Source organism: Aspergillus aculeatinus (assembly GCF_003184765.1).
Source record: "Aspergillus aculeatinus CBS 121060 unplaced genomic scaffold BO66scaffold_6, whole genome shotgun sequence".
Classification (NCBI taxonomy): Eukaryota; Fungi; Ascomycota; class Eurotiomycetes; order Eurotiales; family Aspergillaceae; genus Aspergillus; species Aspergillus aculeatinus.
In genome coordinates, this window is record NW_020291475.1 from 400,508 (window position 1) to 415,489 (window position 14,982).

The 14,982-nt window shown below is 53.0% G+C and overlaps 2 protein-coding genes across 2 annotated transcripts; both read left to right on the forward strand.

Annotated features, from left to right (window-relative positions):
• Positions 1-1,515: 1,515 nt before the first annotated feature.
• Positions 1,516-5,584, forward strand: clcA (putative C6 finger domain protein). The gene is made up of 7 exons (XM_025642533.1): positions 1,516-2,473; positions 2,557-2,669; positions 2,737-4,167; positions 4,225-4,305; positions 4,370-4,572; positions 4,626-5,163; positions 5,229-5,584. Exons 1-7 carry the CDS (start codon positions 1,910-1,912, stop codon positions 5,443-5,445), a joined length of 3,147 nt encoding a protein of 1,048 aa, XP_025507468.1. The 5' UTR covers positions 1,516-1,909; the 3' UTR covers positions 5,446-5,584.
• Positions 5,585-7,574: 1,990 nt separating this feature from the next.
• On the forward strand, positions 7,575-13,082 carry lah (involucrin repeat protein; the record flags this gene model as incomplete). Its single annotated transcript, XM_025643444.1, has 2 exons — positions 7,575-8,101; positions 8,135-13,082. 2 exons carry the CDS (start codon positions 7,575-7,577, stop codon positions 13,080-13,082), a joined length of 5,475 nt encoding a protein of 1,824 aa, XP_025507469.1.
• Between the last annotated feature and the right edge of the window lie 1,900 nt (positions 13,083-14,982).

Below are 14,982 nucleotides of genomic sequence, written 5' to 3' on the forward strand. Positions count from 1 at the left end.
CTGGGACCCGTTGCCGAAATTCTCTCTTTCTTCTCCTTCTCTTCTTCTTAAGGAAAAAGAAGCCCACACAACCTGAATCCTCCGAACCTCGACCACCGTTCGATCTACTAACTACGGTACGGAGTCCTACCCAGGTAATCAGTTGTTATCCACTCTCCTCCCCTTCCTTTCTTCTTCCTTTCCCCCAGGCGACCCGACAGCTTGGCTTAGCTACCTGCCTAAATATCTCCCGCTGGATCGAAAAACTGCCAGACTTGACCTCCCGTCGTCGGCGTCGTATCTATTTTTCTTTTCTTTCTTTTCTTTTTCTTTTTTTACCCTATTTGGATTAATATTTTTTTCTTGAAAGGGTTCTTCTTTGGATCATTTATTATTATTATTATTATTATTATAATCATCATCATCATCATTTGATTTAATCTGACCTGGAAAAAACCCATTGCGTATGTTACACTTAACTTCCTTCTTGCCTTGCTTCTTCTTTTCGTTTCTTTTTTTTCTCTCGAGTTTCTTTTTCATGTTGTTGCTTTGATTCTGTTTTTCCCCTCTTGTGATGGAATTGCTCTCCTCTCCTCTCCTCTCCTCTCCTCTCCTCTCCTCCTCTCCTCCTCACACATTCTCACATGATATGCACGAAGCCTGACACCACCAAACATCTCTAGGAGCCTGGGTAATGGTCCCTCTTGCAGCTGGGACATTGTATCCGAGACTTTCTTTGTCTTCCCCCTCTCCAAGTGCTTACCGAGCGCTGCGACTACTATCTACTGGGCCGACTCTGACGACTTTCAATCTCCAAACCCCCTTCCCCTCCCGATAGAGCTCGGGGTCTGTGATTCTCACCCAGCCAGTTTATCGGCCTATTTTCGACGGCCACTAATAGTAGCCACACACTCTGACCGTACATTCATTCATCCATCCATCTATCCACCCATCCATACATCCATTCATCCACAACGGACTACGACAAACCAGTCTGGGTGTGTTCCACTCCTCTAACTCGTTGATTTACCTTAGTCTCTCTACCTGCGCGGATCGTTGGCAGTTCTCTCTCTCTCTCTCTTTCTCTCTCCCCCCCCTCTCCCCCCCCTTCCCCCTCCACCGCCCCTCCTCCTTCAACCCCTCTCCCCTGCTATACATGCTACTATCACTCGCCCTCTCACGCTTTTTGTACATGCGCCTGGAGTTCTACCCGTCTTATGGTTGATTTTCTTGCTGCGACCGATGGCCGAATGATATTGCAAGCACGGCTTGCCCCCTAGTCTTGTGTCTGTTTACTACGATGTGCTGCCGGCCGTCCCATTAATCCCTCACTCTCATCACCTTGTTTGCGAACCCTGTACGGCCCAAAATGCTCCTTTGTTGCTTGATCACTCGGCCATCCATTCGTTCACATTCTCTATCCAAACAAAGCTAACGATTGCCAGGCTACTTATTTGCGCAAGAAGCGACCACTACCTGCTGATCCTTTCTCGCCCCTCACCTCGCGATTCTATCGCTACTTGCAAGGTGCGGCGCATGGTCTTTGGTCTTCCTCGATCTAATCTCGAGCAACAAAGAGAATCCCACAGCTTTGAAGCCAATTGCTGAGCGATCTGACGCGCAGCGAAGAAGTTGCCATTGGATTTTCTGACACCCTGATCGCTGGGCGAGGTGCAACTGTTGTCCGGGACAGCTCAAGCTTTTCGTTTACCCCCAGCACTCCGGCCGCACGTCAACAGCATTTGTGCTCATTTCGATCGTAATCATGTCCTCGTGACTGCATGGCCTACCTACCATTGAGCTGATTATCGGTTGTTGATTTGTGACAACCAGACGCTCCGGGCTTAGCCCGCAAGTATCTGTTCAACAGAAGCCCAAACGCAGGCAGGTCGCATCGACTGGTCATCGCCCATTGCACTTGCTCGCTTCAATGCATCGCATACCGCTCCCCGAAGGGTCGCACGGTCTGCCCAGCACGTCCGGCGTGTTTGACCAGCCATGGCGTCCTCCGTACGCGCCTTCTTTCGACACCCACCCTGCGGACCAGCGGCGCACGTCGAGCGCACCTCAGCCTCCGCTCCACGCGCACCCGTATTCTGTCATGTCGAATCGGGAACTGCCGCAGCTTCCCCTCGATGGGCCATATGCCCGGCAAACTAGTCTACCTGGACCACCAACGCATACGCCCCCAGAGACGCATCCGCCTCCACCTCCGCCTCACCCCAATTTCCGCCCGCCGATCAACGGAGCGCCTCATGAGCCGCCACCTCACTCCGCACCTCCAGAGTATCGACCTCCGGTAGCACGAATGTCATTCCCTCCCCCGGAGACGCCTGTGGCTGTCGGTGACCCTGCACCGCCCCCACAAACCCTACCACCAGCCCCGTATACTCCGCCGGTGCCCCTCTCACAGACACCTACACCTTACGATCCCGCCTACTTCCAAAATCAGGCATTCGGGATGCGCCATCGCAAGGCAGCTCGGGCTCAACAGGTAATTGAACGTCTTCTTCTCTTGGAACTGTGGCTGCTGAAGAATCGTGTCGACTGACTTCCGTAATGTCGCTATCCTTCAAGGCGTGTGATCAATGCCGAGCACGAAAGGCCAAGTGCGATGAAGGTCGTCCGGCTTGCAGTCACTGCAAAGAAAATAACTTGATATGTGTTTATAAAGAAGTGCCCCCTCACAAGTCTGTGACCCGCCCTCCCCTCTAGTTCGTCTAGGTCTTGGTGATCGCATGCTGACCGCCTCCCAAGACAAGAAAGAGCGACCCAACAAATGATGGACCGTGTGCAACAGCTGGAAGATGCAGTGATAGAACACATAAGACGGGTGGTATCTATGCAAGTTGAGCAAGGAAACCAGCTCACGGCTATCTTGCAAGGTACCGGAATTTCAGACACGAAGATCATACAGGCTGCCGAAACGCAGAAACAGTCACTCAGCCGAATGTCGAAACCAGACATCGCCGATCTCCTCCAAAAGACCGAGACAAAAGACGAGACAATATCCAATTTCGTGAATCGGGAACTTGAGAAGGCTGCCGAAGGGGAACCACAGATGCTGGTAACCGGCGAGGACGGTGAACTTTCTATTCCCGTTGAGCATACGACGGCGGCCCACAAACTGCTCATGTGGCCGTCAATTAAAAGTCTTCTTTCCCCACGCGAGTATGATGAAGATTATGTGATGAGGCTTGAGGAAGAACGTGGTCTGATCCTTGTTTATGGGCGGGGTGAAGGCCATAACGACAGCGAGGACCTGACCGCGTCACCTCCGCCGAACGGGAATCCTGCACGGGACCATACCTACCCAAATGATGCGGCTGCTGGTGGACCATGGGGCTCTGTACCTCATCAGAAAGGCACGCCCATCAGAACCAGGCCAGATGCTCTGGATGAGAATGGGTACTTTACTACGGATGCCGCTACCGTTCGCTGTTATTACCAGAGCTACATGGACCACATACACAAACTCCACCCGTTCCTCAACCAGAATGAATTGGAAGAACGAATGGAAAGGTTCATTGCACGGTACTGCCCTCCGGCGAATGCAACTTCAGCGCCTATTCTCAACGGCAATGGCAATGGCCCGCGGAGCGCAAAGCGAAAGCGATCCTGCGAGACTCTGCATGGTGCGGGCTGCGATGTCCCATCCCCCAGCTCCATTACGCCCGATGGCCTAAGCGGCCGTCGCGTCGAGAAGTCTTTGAAAAATGCAATCAGCCTTCTAGTTCTTGCACTTGGTAGCATCTGTGCAACAAAACCTCCCGTTCCTGGACCGGTTACTGATGTCCCTCTAAACTTTCGAGACGAGTGTATCCCAGGTCCAACCTCCCGAAACATGCTTTCACGGGCAGATTCTCTGTCAGCCGTGCCACCGCAAGGCAGCTTCTATTCTCAGGCGGATGGTCAATCCTTTTCTTCGATGGATGGTCGCAAGGCGTCCTCGGATCGCACAGGGCATGCGTTCCACCCCCGGAAACCGCGGAACATAGACGTCATTCCCGGTCTGGCATTTTATGCCTATGCGACTCAGATCTTGGGAAGCTTACAAGGTGCCAATGGCCTCGATCACGTTCAAGCAGCCTTACTTGCAGGATTATATGCCGGACAACTGGCGCACCCTTTTCAGAGCCACGGGTGGATCTATCAAGCAGCAAGAGCTTGTCAGGTGCTTGTGCGGACGTAAGTTCCAAATTCTATACCTGTTATGTGCAGTTTATGTCTGACATAGTGAGGCAGAAAACGATATGAGCAGTATGTTGATGGACCCCTCAAAGACTCCATTGACTTCGCATATTGGACCTGTCTGCAACTGGAAAGGTATAGTCTGGGCCCGCTTCACACCGACAGGTCGTTCACCAAGCTAATTCGCACCTCCATGTAGTGATATTCTTGCGGAACTCGATCTTCCGGCTAGCGGCATATCCCGATCAGAAGGCCGAATTTCCTTGCCGAAAGGAAAATATACACTGACTTTACCGAACGAGATCTCTGCCCCGAGCACCATGATGATGTTCTTCTATTCCGCGCAGATTCACCTCAGAAAGGTTCTCAATCGCGTTCATACAGATCTGTACAAGGTTGAAAGTGAGTGAACTGCCCGCGTAAGTCCTCAACCGTTCAGCTAACATCCACCCAAGGAAAGGGAGAATCGCGTTGGTCTTCCCATGTTCAAGAAATCCTGAGCATGAATTTGGAACTTTGGAGGAGCAGTCTGCCCGAAGTGATGCGCTGGAAAGACACGGATCCACCATCGAAAGACATCAATGTGGCCCGCATGCGTGCCAAATACTACGGGGCACGGTACATCATTCATCGGCCGCTTCTATTCCATGCTCTACATTTTGCCAACGACACCGGTAGCTCAGCATCCGTCGACTCTCCTACTGGATCAGCGATCTCGGGTTCGAGGTCACAACAAGTGTCCCCTTCCCTGACCCACAGCCAACGCGCCATTGGCATGGCACGTCTAGCTAGTGATGCCGGCCCAACCGCGCGGAGCGCTCCAACTCCGACCCCAGGGGGTGGGAACTGGGCGTCCTACGCATATCGCGATCTCCAACCCAAGATGCGGAGAGCGTGCAAGGTGTGCATCGACTCCGCCATGCTGAGCACCGAGGCCTTCGACGGAATTGATGGTCGTCCTGTTGTGACCAACATCTTCGGCACAGCTCACGCGTATGTTGCTGTTCTTGATACCCTACGTGCTGACACATCGTACTGACCGATCTTTTGTTTGCTAGTCAATTTGGTAACATGTTGGTGTTGTCGGCTACGTATATGTCGAGTTTATCCGAGCTTGTCGATCGGAACGATTTGGAGCGACTCATGAAGCGAACTATCCGTTTCCTTCTCCAAAGTCGCGAAATCTCGCCTAGCTTGCGAGCTGATGCGAAGATTCTGAGCGAGATATACGAGAAGATTTTCGGGGATTCGATTGAAAGCTTCATCCAGGCGTGATACGCATATGGATCTTTCCGATGCCTTAGCCTCAGACCGAAGAGATTCCTGCGAATGATTGTGCGATACTCCTGCCACCGGTTCTTTTCAACCACCCTTCATACTTCTTATACAACGCTTATTGATGATTTGTGCCCAATTGGCAACTCCGGCCTACGCGGGCCATTTTTTCCCCTGCTCAGTGTTCTGGGATATGTTGGTCATACACGGGGTCATGCCCAGTGGCTATATGTTACTCTTTGTGGATTGCTATCAAAAGCCTGTCTTTCACTTACTCAATGTATGTCTCATCGGTTGCCTTGGATCAATGCGGAGCAGGACAGCCACTTGCAATGCCCGTTATCATGTGTTGGTCATATTCGGTTTCTATTTCTTTTTCAGGAGTTGATCTGGGCCAAGGGCATAGGCCCTGCTTTTGGGAGTTGATGTGGCGTCGACTGTCTCGTGCTCGCGAGGTGAACAGTGAAATGGGAGGTATATCTGCTTTGCATTTTCAGCGCATCGAGGGTGAAGATCACGTATATTACAATGCTTGCGGTCTCTCTTTCATTATATTGCTCTTCTTTGGAGTTTGGTCGGGGTGGTCTTCCCCTGCATTGTTAATCTTCTGACCGAGGGAAGTCTGTTGAATGGCGACTGCCTTATCGTCTGTGGTGCGGTGCACCTCATGAATCTGTGTATGGGTACTTACTATACACTGAGTTTTCTCCATTGTTCTCCTTATTCTTCCTTTTCATTTTTCTTCTCCTTTTCTCGGCCCATTTCCTACTAAATCTGTATATACACGAGCGACATCGACTCTATGCCGCCGAGGCCGAATGTAGCTAGACACATTGTTGTGGGGAAAGCGCAAAGACTTGGAAGAGAGGCTAGATGGCGTGCACATGCAAGTAGATAGCCAATACTTGCATTACAGTTGGATGTACAGTACTGTACTTATTGTACGGAGTACGCAGTAGGCAGTGACTTAGTGTAGGTACAGTACAGTACCTAGTTGAAGCAGCTCAGCTCAGGTGCAGAGCCGTCATTTCCGCCGGTGCACGTGCATCGATCGGTCGGGCCCAGCCTCGCCGTCTTACTGCCACGGACTCGGACTTGCATCGATCGATCCACCAACCATTCAATAATCAGCTAGGTTAAACAACAGCACAACACAAACAGATTGACTGACAGCTCAGCTACGACGAGTACGTTACCTGAGTTCCATCGTCATCAGCCTATCCTCATCCACATCCACTACCCAGGGATTCTTTCACCCTCCCATCTGTTCAACTTCTCCAGTCTATGTTACCCGCATTCTGACACAGCTTCCCATCATCCATGATATTTACCCCACATTCCTTGAGCCTTCCTTCCCACGCACGCTTCCCTTCATCATCATCATCATCATCATCATTATCATCATCTTCTTCTTCTAAATCCTGTCAAGTTCATCTATCTGCCCAGCATCAGCCATCCTTTCTGGGTCTTGCCCAGCCCGCTAAGGCCGATTACTGGTCCAGTGCCTTCGTGAGGATTTGACTGTCAGCCCGCCAGCCGCCAGCCGCCAGCCAGCCAGCCAGCCAGCCAGCCAGCCAGCCCCAGGGTGTGGCTCTGCCGTCTCCGCTTGCTTCCCCTTCCTTTCCCTCCCGGTTTCCCACCAGCAAAGATCCACGGTTCACTTGTTTACTTTTCTTGGTCCCTCCGGCTCCCGACTCGAGTCCCACACAACAACCACAATCCATACCTTACCTTTACCGCTGCCGCCGATCTAACCACCACCTACCTACACCTAGGCTATATTCATCCACCAAGCACACTAATCAATCACCCCAGCCTCCTCATCCTTCAAGGTTCGCTTTTTCTCTTTCCTCTCTTTTGCATCCGCTCTTTCTCTCCCCTCTCCCACCGCCTGCCTTCTTCTCTTCCTTCCCTTCCAACCTCCCCCGTTCATCTTTGTTATCCCATCTATCACTTTTCAGCTTTTGGATTTTCTTTCGCGCACAATTCCACTAACCCCCCTCCAGCGCCCCTTTCGTGGGTCAGAGACAATACCAATTTCATTGCTTTGGCAATCAACCTCCCCACGGGTTGAAATTTTCCCCCATGGTTGCCTGAGCTGTTAGAGCGTTTACTGCTCGCTGCTTATCATGTTCAAGGCCCTGATGGGCGGGGGCCGCTCGTCCTCCGATGCCCGCAGCAGTTCGACTTCCAAAAGCAGTAGCCGCCGCCGCCGCACCGACTCGAGATCCTCCACAGTGAGCCGCAAATCATCACGGGGTGACGACCGTGATCGTGGCTTGGGTGATCTATCGACCTATCCGTCTTCCGGTAGCCGTAGCAGGCGGTATGCCGCCAGCGCGACCGGCGAATCCGTGGCTTCGAGCTATGCGACAGCAGACCAGGGCTTGCCCGCTGAATCCGATCGCATTGTAATTGAACGTACCCCGAAACGCAGTGACTCCGACTTCACTGACCGTCGCACTCGGGATCGGGACAATGGCGAGAGGGAGGACACATACTTCCGCAGGCGCGAGCGGGCAAGGTCCCCCAGTCGCGAGCGCGAGCGCATGCGACTGGAACGGGATGAACGCAGGAGTGAGGTGATGTCGGGTGGTCTTGACAGTGATCGTGCAGAGCGTCGACGGACACAGTCGGGCGATAGTTACGCAACAGCGTTCGCTGAGGATCCACCTAAGTCGCGATCAAGGAACGAATACGATATCTCCGGTCTACCTCCCCACTCCGCACATTCTTATGACTCCATCCCAGGCACCTCGGTGTCGGGCCTCCCGAATGTGCCGGCATTCTTCGACCCTCATGTGCAGCAGCAATTTCCCGACCAGTTTCCTACAACCTTCGCCGAACCGTACAGGCCGCCAAACCCTGCTGGAGAAGCTGCGGACTACTATGGCGATCAAGGCCAATCGGTCCAGGACCAACCCGGCGTTCGTCCGAAGCCTCAGATGGTGATTCCGAGTAGCCAAGCGCATTTGATGACGGCTTCTTCGGTACCGAACCCGCCACCTGAGCCCAGTAGCTTGGGTCAGGTTGGCGCTGCGGCTTCGTACTATGATGACGATGCGGTTCCGGTTTCCTCGAATGCTCAGCAGGGCCCGACACAAAGCACATCGGCCCCAGCGACTAAGCCACCAAAACCACCCAAGCCATTCGTTCAGGTTGCCGAGGCATCGCCGCCAGCGGTCGTACCCGCCGCATCAGTGGCCACAGCTGAATTCTCAGAGCCAGTGTACACAGAGTCTCCTTCAACATACGCTCCGCCAAATCCTCCGATTGCACACAACCCATCCCCTCCGCATGGAATGGGCGCAAGTGTTGGGGCGGCCGCAGCAGGAGCAGCAGCAGGTTACATGATGGGACACCATCATCATTCCTCGAGTGTCCATTCTTCTCAGTACACCATGCAGAATTACGAGGAGCTTTCCCAAACCGAGCTGGGTCACGGCGGTCTTGCGACATACCCCCCTCACCAGGAGGCAGCACTTTATGCAGCAGGAGTCGGGTACGCAGCAAGTCCTCTCCATCCGCATCATGCGGCTGTCTACCATGGTGCTCCATTTCAATCTGGTGCCCTAGCCTTTCAACAACGTCAGCGTGGACCTTTGGAAAAAATCATCGATTTTTGGCGCGATACCGAAGCAGTGGGGATGTTCGAGGACTATACAGAGTCCATCGGTATCTGCAAATATTGTTTTGAGCCGGGCACATCATCCCGAGACGCACCTCGCAAGCATAACCACGGTTCTGGCCGTAGCCAGGGCGATCGTTATAGCACGGCCTCCCGCATCGATAAAGCAAGCCGCTATTCATCTTCCGACGATGAAGGGAGACGTAGCAAAAGGTCATCTGGAAGCTCATGGCTGCCTGGTTTGCTCGGAGGATATGCAGTCAAGTCGATCTTCAGCAACAAGGAATTCGACGAAAGTTATAGTATTCAAACAGGCCGAGTCGCGAGTTCACGGCATTCCTCTCACAGCAGTGAGGGCGCGCCAACCTCTGGCCGACGAAGTCAAACATCTCGTGGCGTGCATCGTCGGTCTAATCGCAGCAGATCCCGTGAACGGGCTGACCGGAGCTCTTACTCGGACACGAGAACCAGCAAGTTCGAGACTAGCCACGTTCGCTCGCGTTCAAGGTCTAGATCTTCGTCCCGGGCACAGCGACACTCTGCCCTGAGAGATGCAGCGCTGGGTGCTGCTATTGGCACGGCAACTCTGTCCCAGGTTGAGCCACGTCATGAGACTAGCACCCGAGTTACCTCGTCCAAGAACAAACAGCGAAAAACATCCTCCTCTGACGAATCTTTCGTTGACATTTCACGGCCAGCTCGAAAGTCCATGAGTAGTGGTCTCAGTTCCTTTTTCACAGCTTCATCTGAAAATCGGCAGAAGCAGAGGACCAAAAAACGCCGGGGATTGTTTTCCTTCAATAACTCGTCGTCATCCTCCTTGGACGCGGATCTTGCCTTCGGAAGTGGCTTCGCCAGGAAACCCAAGAACAAGTCCAACAGGCGGAGTCGGAAGGAAAGAGATGTGGACACAGCATTGCTCGGTTTGGGCGCAGCAGCAACAGCCTTGGCCGCTTCATCTCATAGAAGCAGTCGACGACGAGGAGAGATTCTTGCCGGCAAAGACTATCGATCGGGTCGGTCAGATTATGCGTCCTCTGCAATCAACGATGATGGATGGGAAGACTTAGATTCGGGCGACCAATCTTCTTCAAGCGTCAACTCCGCTCTCGCTTTTGGCGGCAGTGGGCTGTTCTCTAGCAGTGAATCTCAGCACTCGTCTGACTCCCAGACAAACAGGTGGACATGGGGATGGGGAAGCAAGAAGAAGACAAAGAAGAAGAAGAACAGGACAAGCCCCAGCCAATCTGAACACCGCTTGGCTTCCGGTGCGGCAGTAGCTGCCGGGCTCGGAACGGCTGCCCTCGCATCGACTTATCACCGAGACGCGAAGTCATCCAGCCATGGTGCCAATAGCGTTGCAAGTCTTCAACAGATGGCGCCAATGCCCATCAATGAATCCTCGCCTCACAACGATTTCGACATATCGTCAATGCCTCTCAATCAGCCACCCTTAGTTCGACCAGGGCCTATTCCCTTACAACAACCACAGCCTGTCACCCCGGTTTCACAAGCTGTATACACCAGTCAAGGGGAGTCTATCCATGCGTATAGTGCACCAAGCGGACTGCCTGTCTTCGAGGAATCTATCATACCTCACGAAACAAGGTTCTATGACCGGAGGAGTGATGCTCGCACCAACAGAATTCCAGAGTACGACAGGCAAAGCGAGATGGTGTCAAATGTTAGTCGCGCACACCGACGTAGCGACTCGTCACCTGTCTTGCCTACTGAAGCTCTCGAGGAAGCTCCCGTGTCCGGCGTGAAGCGTCGCTCCACAACCAAGGAACAGGCATCTGTGCAGTTCGACCTCACAGACGAACAGGCGGACAAAGAGCGATGTTCCACTCGACAGGAAGAAATGGGACGGGATGCAGGATATCAGAATGGGGTTCAGCTTGTTGATCGAGAGCAGGAATTAGCATCTTGGGAGTCTGAGCATCGAGCAAGCCGCCAAAGAGACCGAGATTATGATAGACGTGGAAGTGAGGATGGGCACTCACATCACGACAGAGACCCAGTATCATGGGTTGGTGCAGCAGCAACAGGTACTATAGGTGCTGCTGTTGCAGCGACAGTGCTATCCGGTAGGGGCTCCTACGATGAAGCGTCTGAAGCCGCTAGCCAGCGGCGCCACGAGGAACGACGAGAGAAACGCAGGGCCGAAAGACGTCGAATCCCAGACTCGAGTTCGACAGCATCAAGCCTTCCATTGTCAGCAGAGTCGAAGCATACGGTGGAGGAACGTCCGCAAACAGAGCGTCGACAGGAAAGTGTCAAGACCCATGCATTCAAGGATCTTTATCGCAAAAAGCCAGTCTACGACAATTATGCGCAATTCTTTGCACCCGAGGAGCTTCGTTATAGCCCCGACACTTACAAGCGCCGGGAGCCCACCTCAATGCCGACTATCATCGAAGCGGAACCTGCGATTGAGTCTTTGCGTCTGACAGAAGAGCCCCATCCCGAGTATAGTGGTCTTCCATGGCCTGTGCCAGCACTGAAGCTTATTGAACCCACGCCTCCTCAAAGTCTCAGTGGTTCTGTCAAAGGTGCCTCGTCACCGATAACATTGGTTCCTGCGCGCCCCCAAGCAAGCGAACATACTGAGCGCCCGACAACTGGTTCCCGTGTGTCGTGGGGCAGACACGAGACACATGAGTATGAGGTGCCCTCCACTTCCTCCGAGCTGTCTGTTGAGGACTTCCCTAGAGGAGAAGAACAAGACCGACGGGGTGAACCAAGCTTGGCGCAAGATGTTCACGACATTCCCGCAGACTTTCGGGATGTTCCACGTTCTGGCAGCATGCCGCATGTAAGTGGTGCTGACATAGAATTCGCAGCTGCCGTGGCTGCAGCTACCGCCGCCGCAGGCTTCGACCCCTCCCTTGTCACGGATGATCCAACCTACCATACGCGGGCATCCGCCGCCCCTGAGGCTGGCACTATCTTTGTCTCTCCATGGGATAATGCTGAACAGCGGCGCACAGAGCCTCACGGCTTTGTCGAAGGGGAGGTCGAGACACCGGACGACGACGGCTATGACAAGGAGATTGGAGAGTCGTCCGGTAGAGATCGTTCTATTAGCCCGGAGCACGAACCCCCTAACACTACTATGAACAAAGATGCTCCGCCACGGATCTCAATTGCCCAGGAGGTAATTGAGCAACTCAGCCAAAGACAGGAACCAAAAGACACTTTGAGACGGGTGTTCGAGACAAGTGGTAGTAAACCTACTGTAATCCTCCGCGGTCCCCGCGATGAATTTGCCGCGCCCGTGGAAGAGGTTCTTTCTATGCCTGGAGGATTTGACACAGGAGCGCCATTGACTCAAATGAAGACACCCAGTGACTGGAACAATGCGAATAAGGATGATTCAAGATCCGTGGTCTCAGCGCCTGTTCTTGGAGAAATCGATGCACCCACTAGACAAGAGAGGGAAGAGCAGAGTGAAAGCGATTCAGGGCCGAATGAAGATGACAAATCGTCACTTGCTGAAGCCGGCACTTCGGACAAAAGAAGGAAAAGACGCAAAAGACGTACCAAGCGTGATAGTGACCACTCTGAAAACACCGCTTCAGCCGCTTCCTCCCTGACTAGACTCGGAGACACTGCAGAGAAGTTCAGAAAAGCGGATGAAAAAGACAAGGAAAAACGTTCAGGAGGCTTTTTGAGTAACCTTTTTGGCTCGAGGGTTTCAGAGCCGATAGCTAGCAGAAGCTCATCTGCCGATAGGCGCTCCTCGCGCGAAGTTCAATCCGAGGTTGGCCCCCGGCGTAAAGAGAAGTCTTCTCGGCGGCGCAGTTCTAGCCGAGCCGACTCGCTGGACAACGAGTCGGAGACCCGGAAGAGCAGAGACCTGGACGATCAGAGCTTGATCGGGCCCGATAAAGAAAACATTAACCTTGAGAATTATAAGTCCAGCAGGCAGCGAAGAGAGGGCAGACGGCGACAAAGATACGATGATGTTCTTGACTCTGGAAGGTTGAAAGAGTATGAGAAGGTATAGTGCCTGGCTGTCTTTCATTCCTTTTTTTCCCGTTCCGTTTTGAATGACCTTGAATGATCTTGCATGACCTGTAAACATGACTTTACCCTGAATATCCCCACATGTTGCTTTTGAAATGCTACAAATGACCCACGTACTAAGATCTCTCTTCTCGTCTTTCCCCCCGTACAGGAACCGAGCTTCTCTCAGGAAGACGATGAGCCACGGGCTTTTTTAGGAGACAGCCCTGAATTGCCAGGTCAGATAGACGAAGGCGGTTCGAATCATGGTGCTTCAGGGCTTGAGGCTTCTGCAATTACGGGCTTGGGACTTAATGTCTTGGATCAACGACTTAGAAGTCGCTCGGCGTCTCCGCCTGCATCAGAGAAGACATGTCAGCCGGCTCCGCTGTCCCAGAGTAGACCGACTTCCCCGGAGCTGAAGAAGGCCCAAGAGGCTCAAGAGGCTCAAGACGAGGAGTCGGGAGGAGGGTCTCGGCGGTCGTCTGTGCTGCGTACAGTTGATTCGCCCACCGCGGTTCCTCTGCATTTTCGCCGACCTCCCACTTCTCCTCGAACAACTCGATCACCCTCACTCTCATCCGTGACACCTTCCCCAAGCTCTCCCACCCAGGGCCGTCACCGCCGACCAGCTTCAACAGAATTCAAAAACTCTCGGGAGATCAGACCTCTCTGGCTCGTAGAACGGCATAGTACCAGCAAAGCTGAAACTCAACCCGACGAGGCCCTGCCGTCGTTACCCTCAAGCAAGACAACATCAGTCAATGCGTCGGCCGAAGACCTCACGGCTCTCCCAGAGGAGAAGAACTGGGAAATGGTTGATTTGAGTCAATACATCCATGGACCACCACGACCCAGCGATCTGGACTTTTCTAACACCAAGAGCATGTCTGGTGACGATCATCACCACGAACTTCTCGATTCACAACAAGGGACTCCCACAGCAAATTCTTTCAATCACGTTCCTCACCATCCTCCGTCTAAGAGAGATGCACTGAAGTACGAGTTCCATTCTCCCTCTGAGCTTCTACAGGATCTTAGCTCATACCCTGATCTTCCTCCATCTCCAACTTTGAACGAGCTGCCGTCGGCGGAGGGCTCTTCACTTGGCCTGAAGGACGAAGATGGTACGGAAATTAAGCCAACCATGGCCCCCATCTTTGAAATGCGGCCTTCAACCCCAGAGGGCAAGCTTCTCCAACCCTCGGAGACCACTGACACGACGCCAACCCAAGCAACAACGGCCTTTCCGACGCAAGTGCACGCACCTAGTGATAATCTAAAATCTGCCGGAGTCGATGGTATGGCTGCTGCTTCTACAAGTAGCGCAGATGATAATATTGGCCATCTATATGCCGTGGAAGATGGAACAAGGCCAGAGACTCAAGACCGACAGGTCGCAGATGATTTCGCTAGCGAAACAACTCAGGCCGAAGATCGCTTGGCCATTTCTGAAACACCCGATCCGATGCCGCTGCATACTGAGGAGAAACGATCAACTTCACCTTCTCAGGCAGATATGCCCACGGAACCAATGAGTCCAACTGACTCAGCGGTTGCAGCGGCGAAACGGTCATCTGGGTCAAGTCTTACCCAGGAAGATAAAATATCAGACTCAGGAGACCACCCCAAGGGTGATGTGGGACAGATGCACATGGAGATGCCTTCCGAGGAGCATGAACCTAAGACAGAGGGCTTCGATGCAGCAGCAAGAAATATCACCAACGAAGCTAGTCGTCTTTGTCTGGACGATGGAAAGCTACGATGGGGCGCCTTGAACACCGAACCTCTATCGACTGTTAGTGAGGTCTTTCACCCGGAACCTGCAAATCTGACAACTGCTTCTCCGACTGCAACCATACCGGAACCCGCTACTACTGACGTGGAGTTTCAGGAGCCTG

Coding starts and splice junctions, on each gene's coding strand:
- clcA (XM_025642533.1), top strand. CDS start 1,910: ATGCATCGCATACCGCTCCCCGAAGGGTCGCACGGTCTGCCCAGCACG. Junction 2,670..2,736: donor AAAGAAGTGCCCCCTCACAA/GTCTGTGACCCG, acceptor CCGCCTCCCAAG/ACAAGAAAGAGCGACCCAAC. Junction 4,306..4,369: donor ACCTGTCTGCAACTGGAAAG/GTATAGTCTGGG, acceptor ACCTCCATGTAG/TGATATTCTTGCGGAACTCG.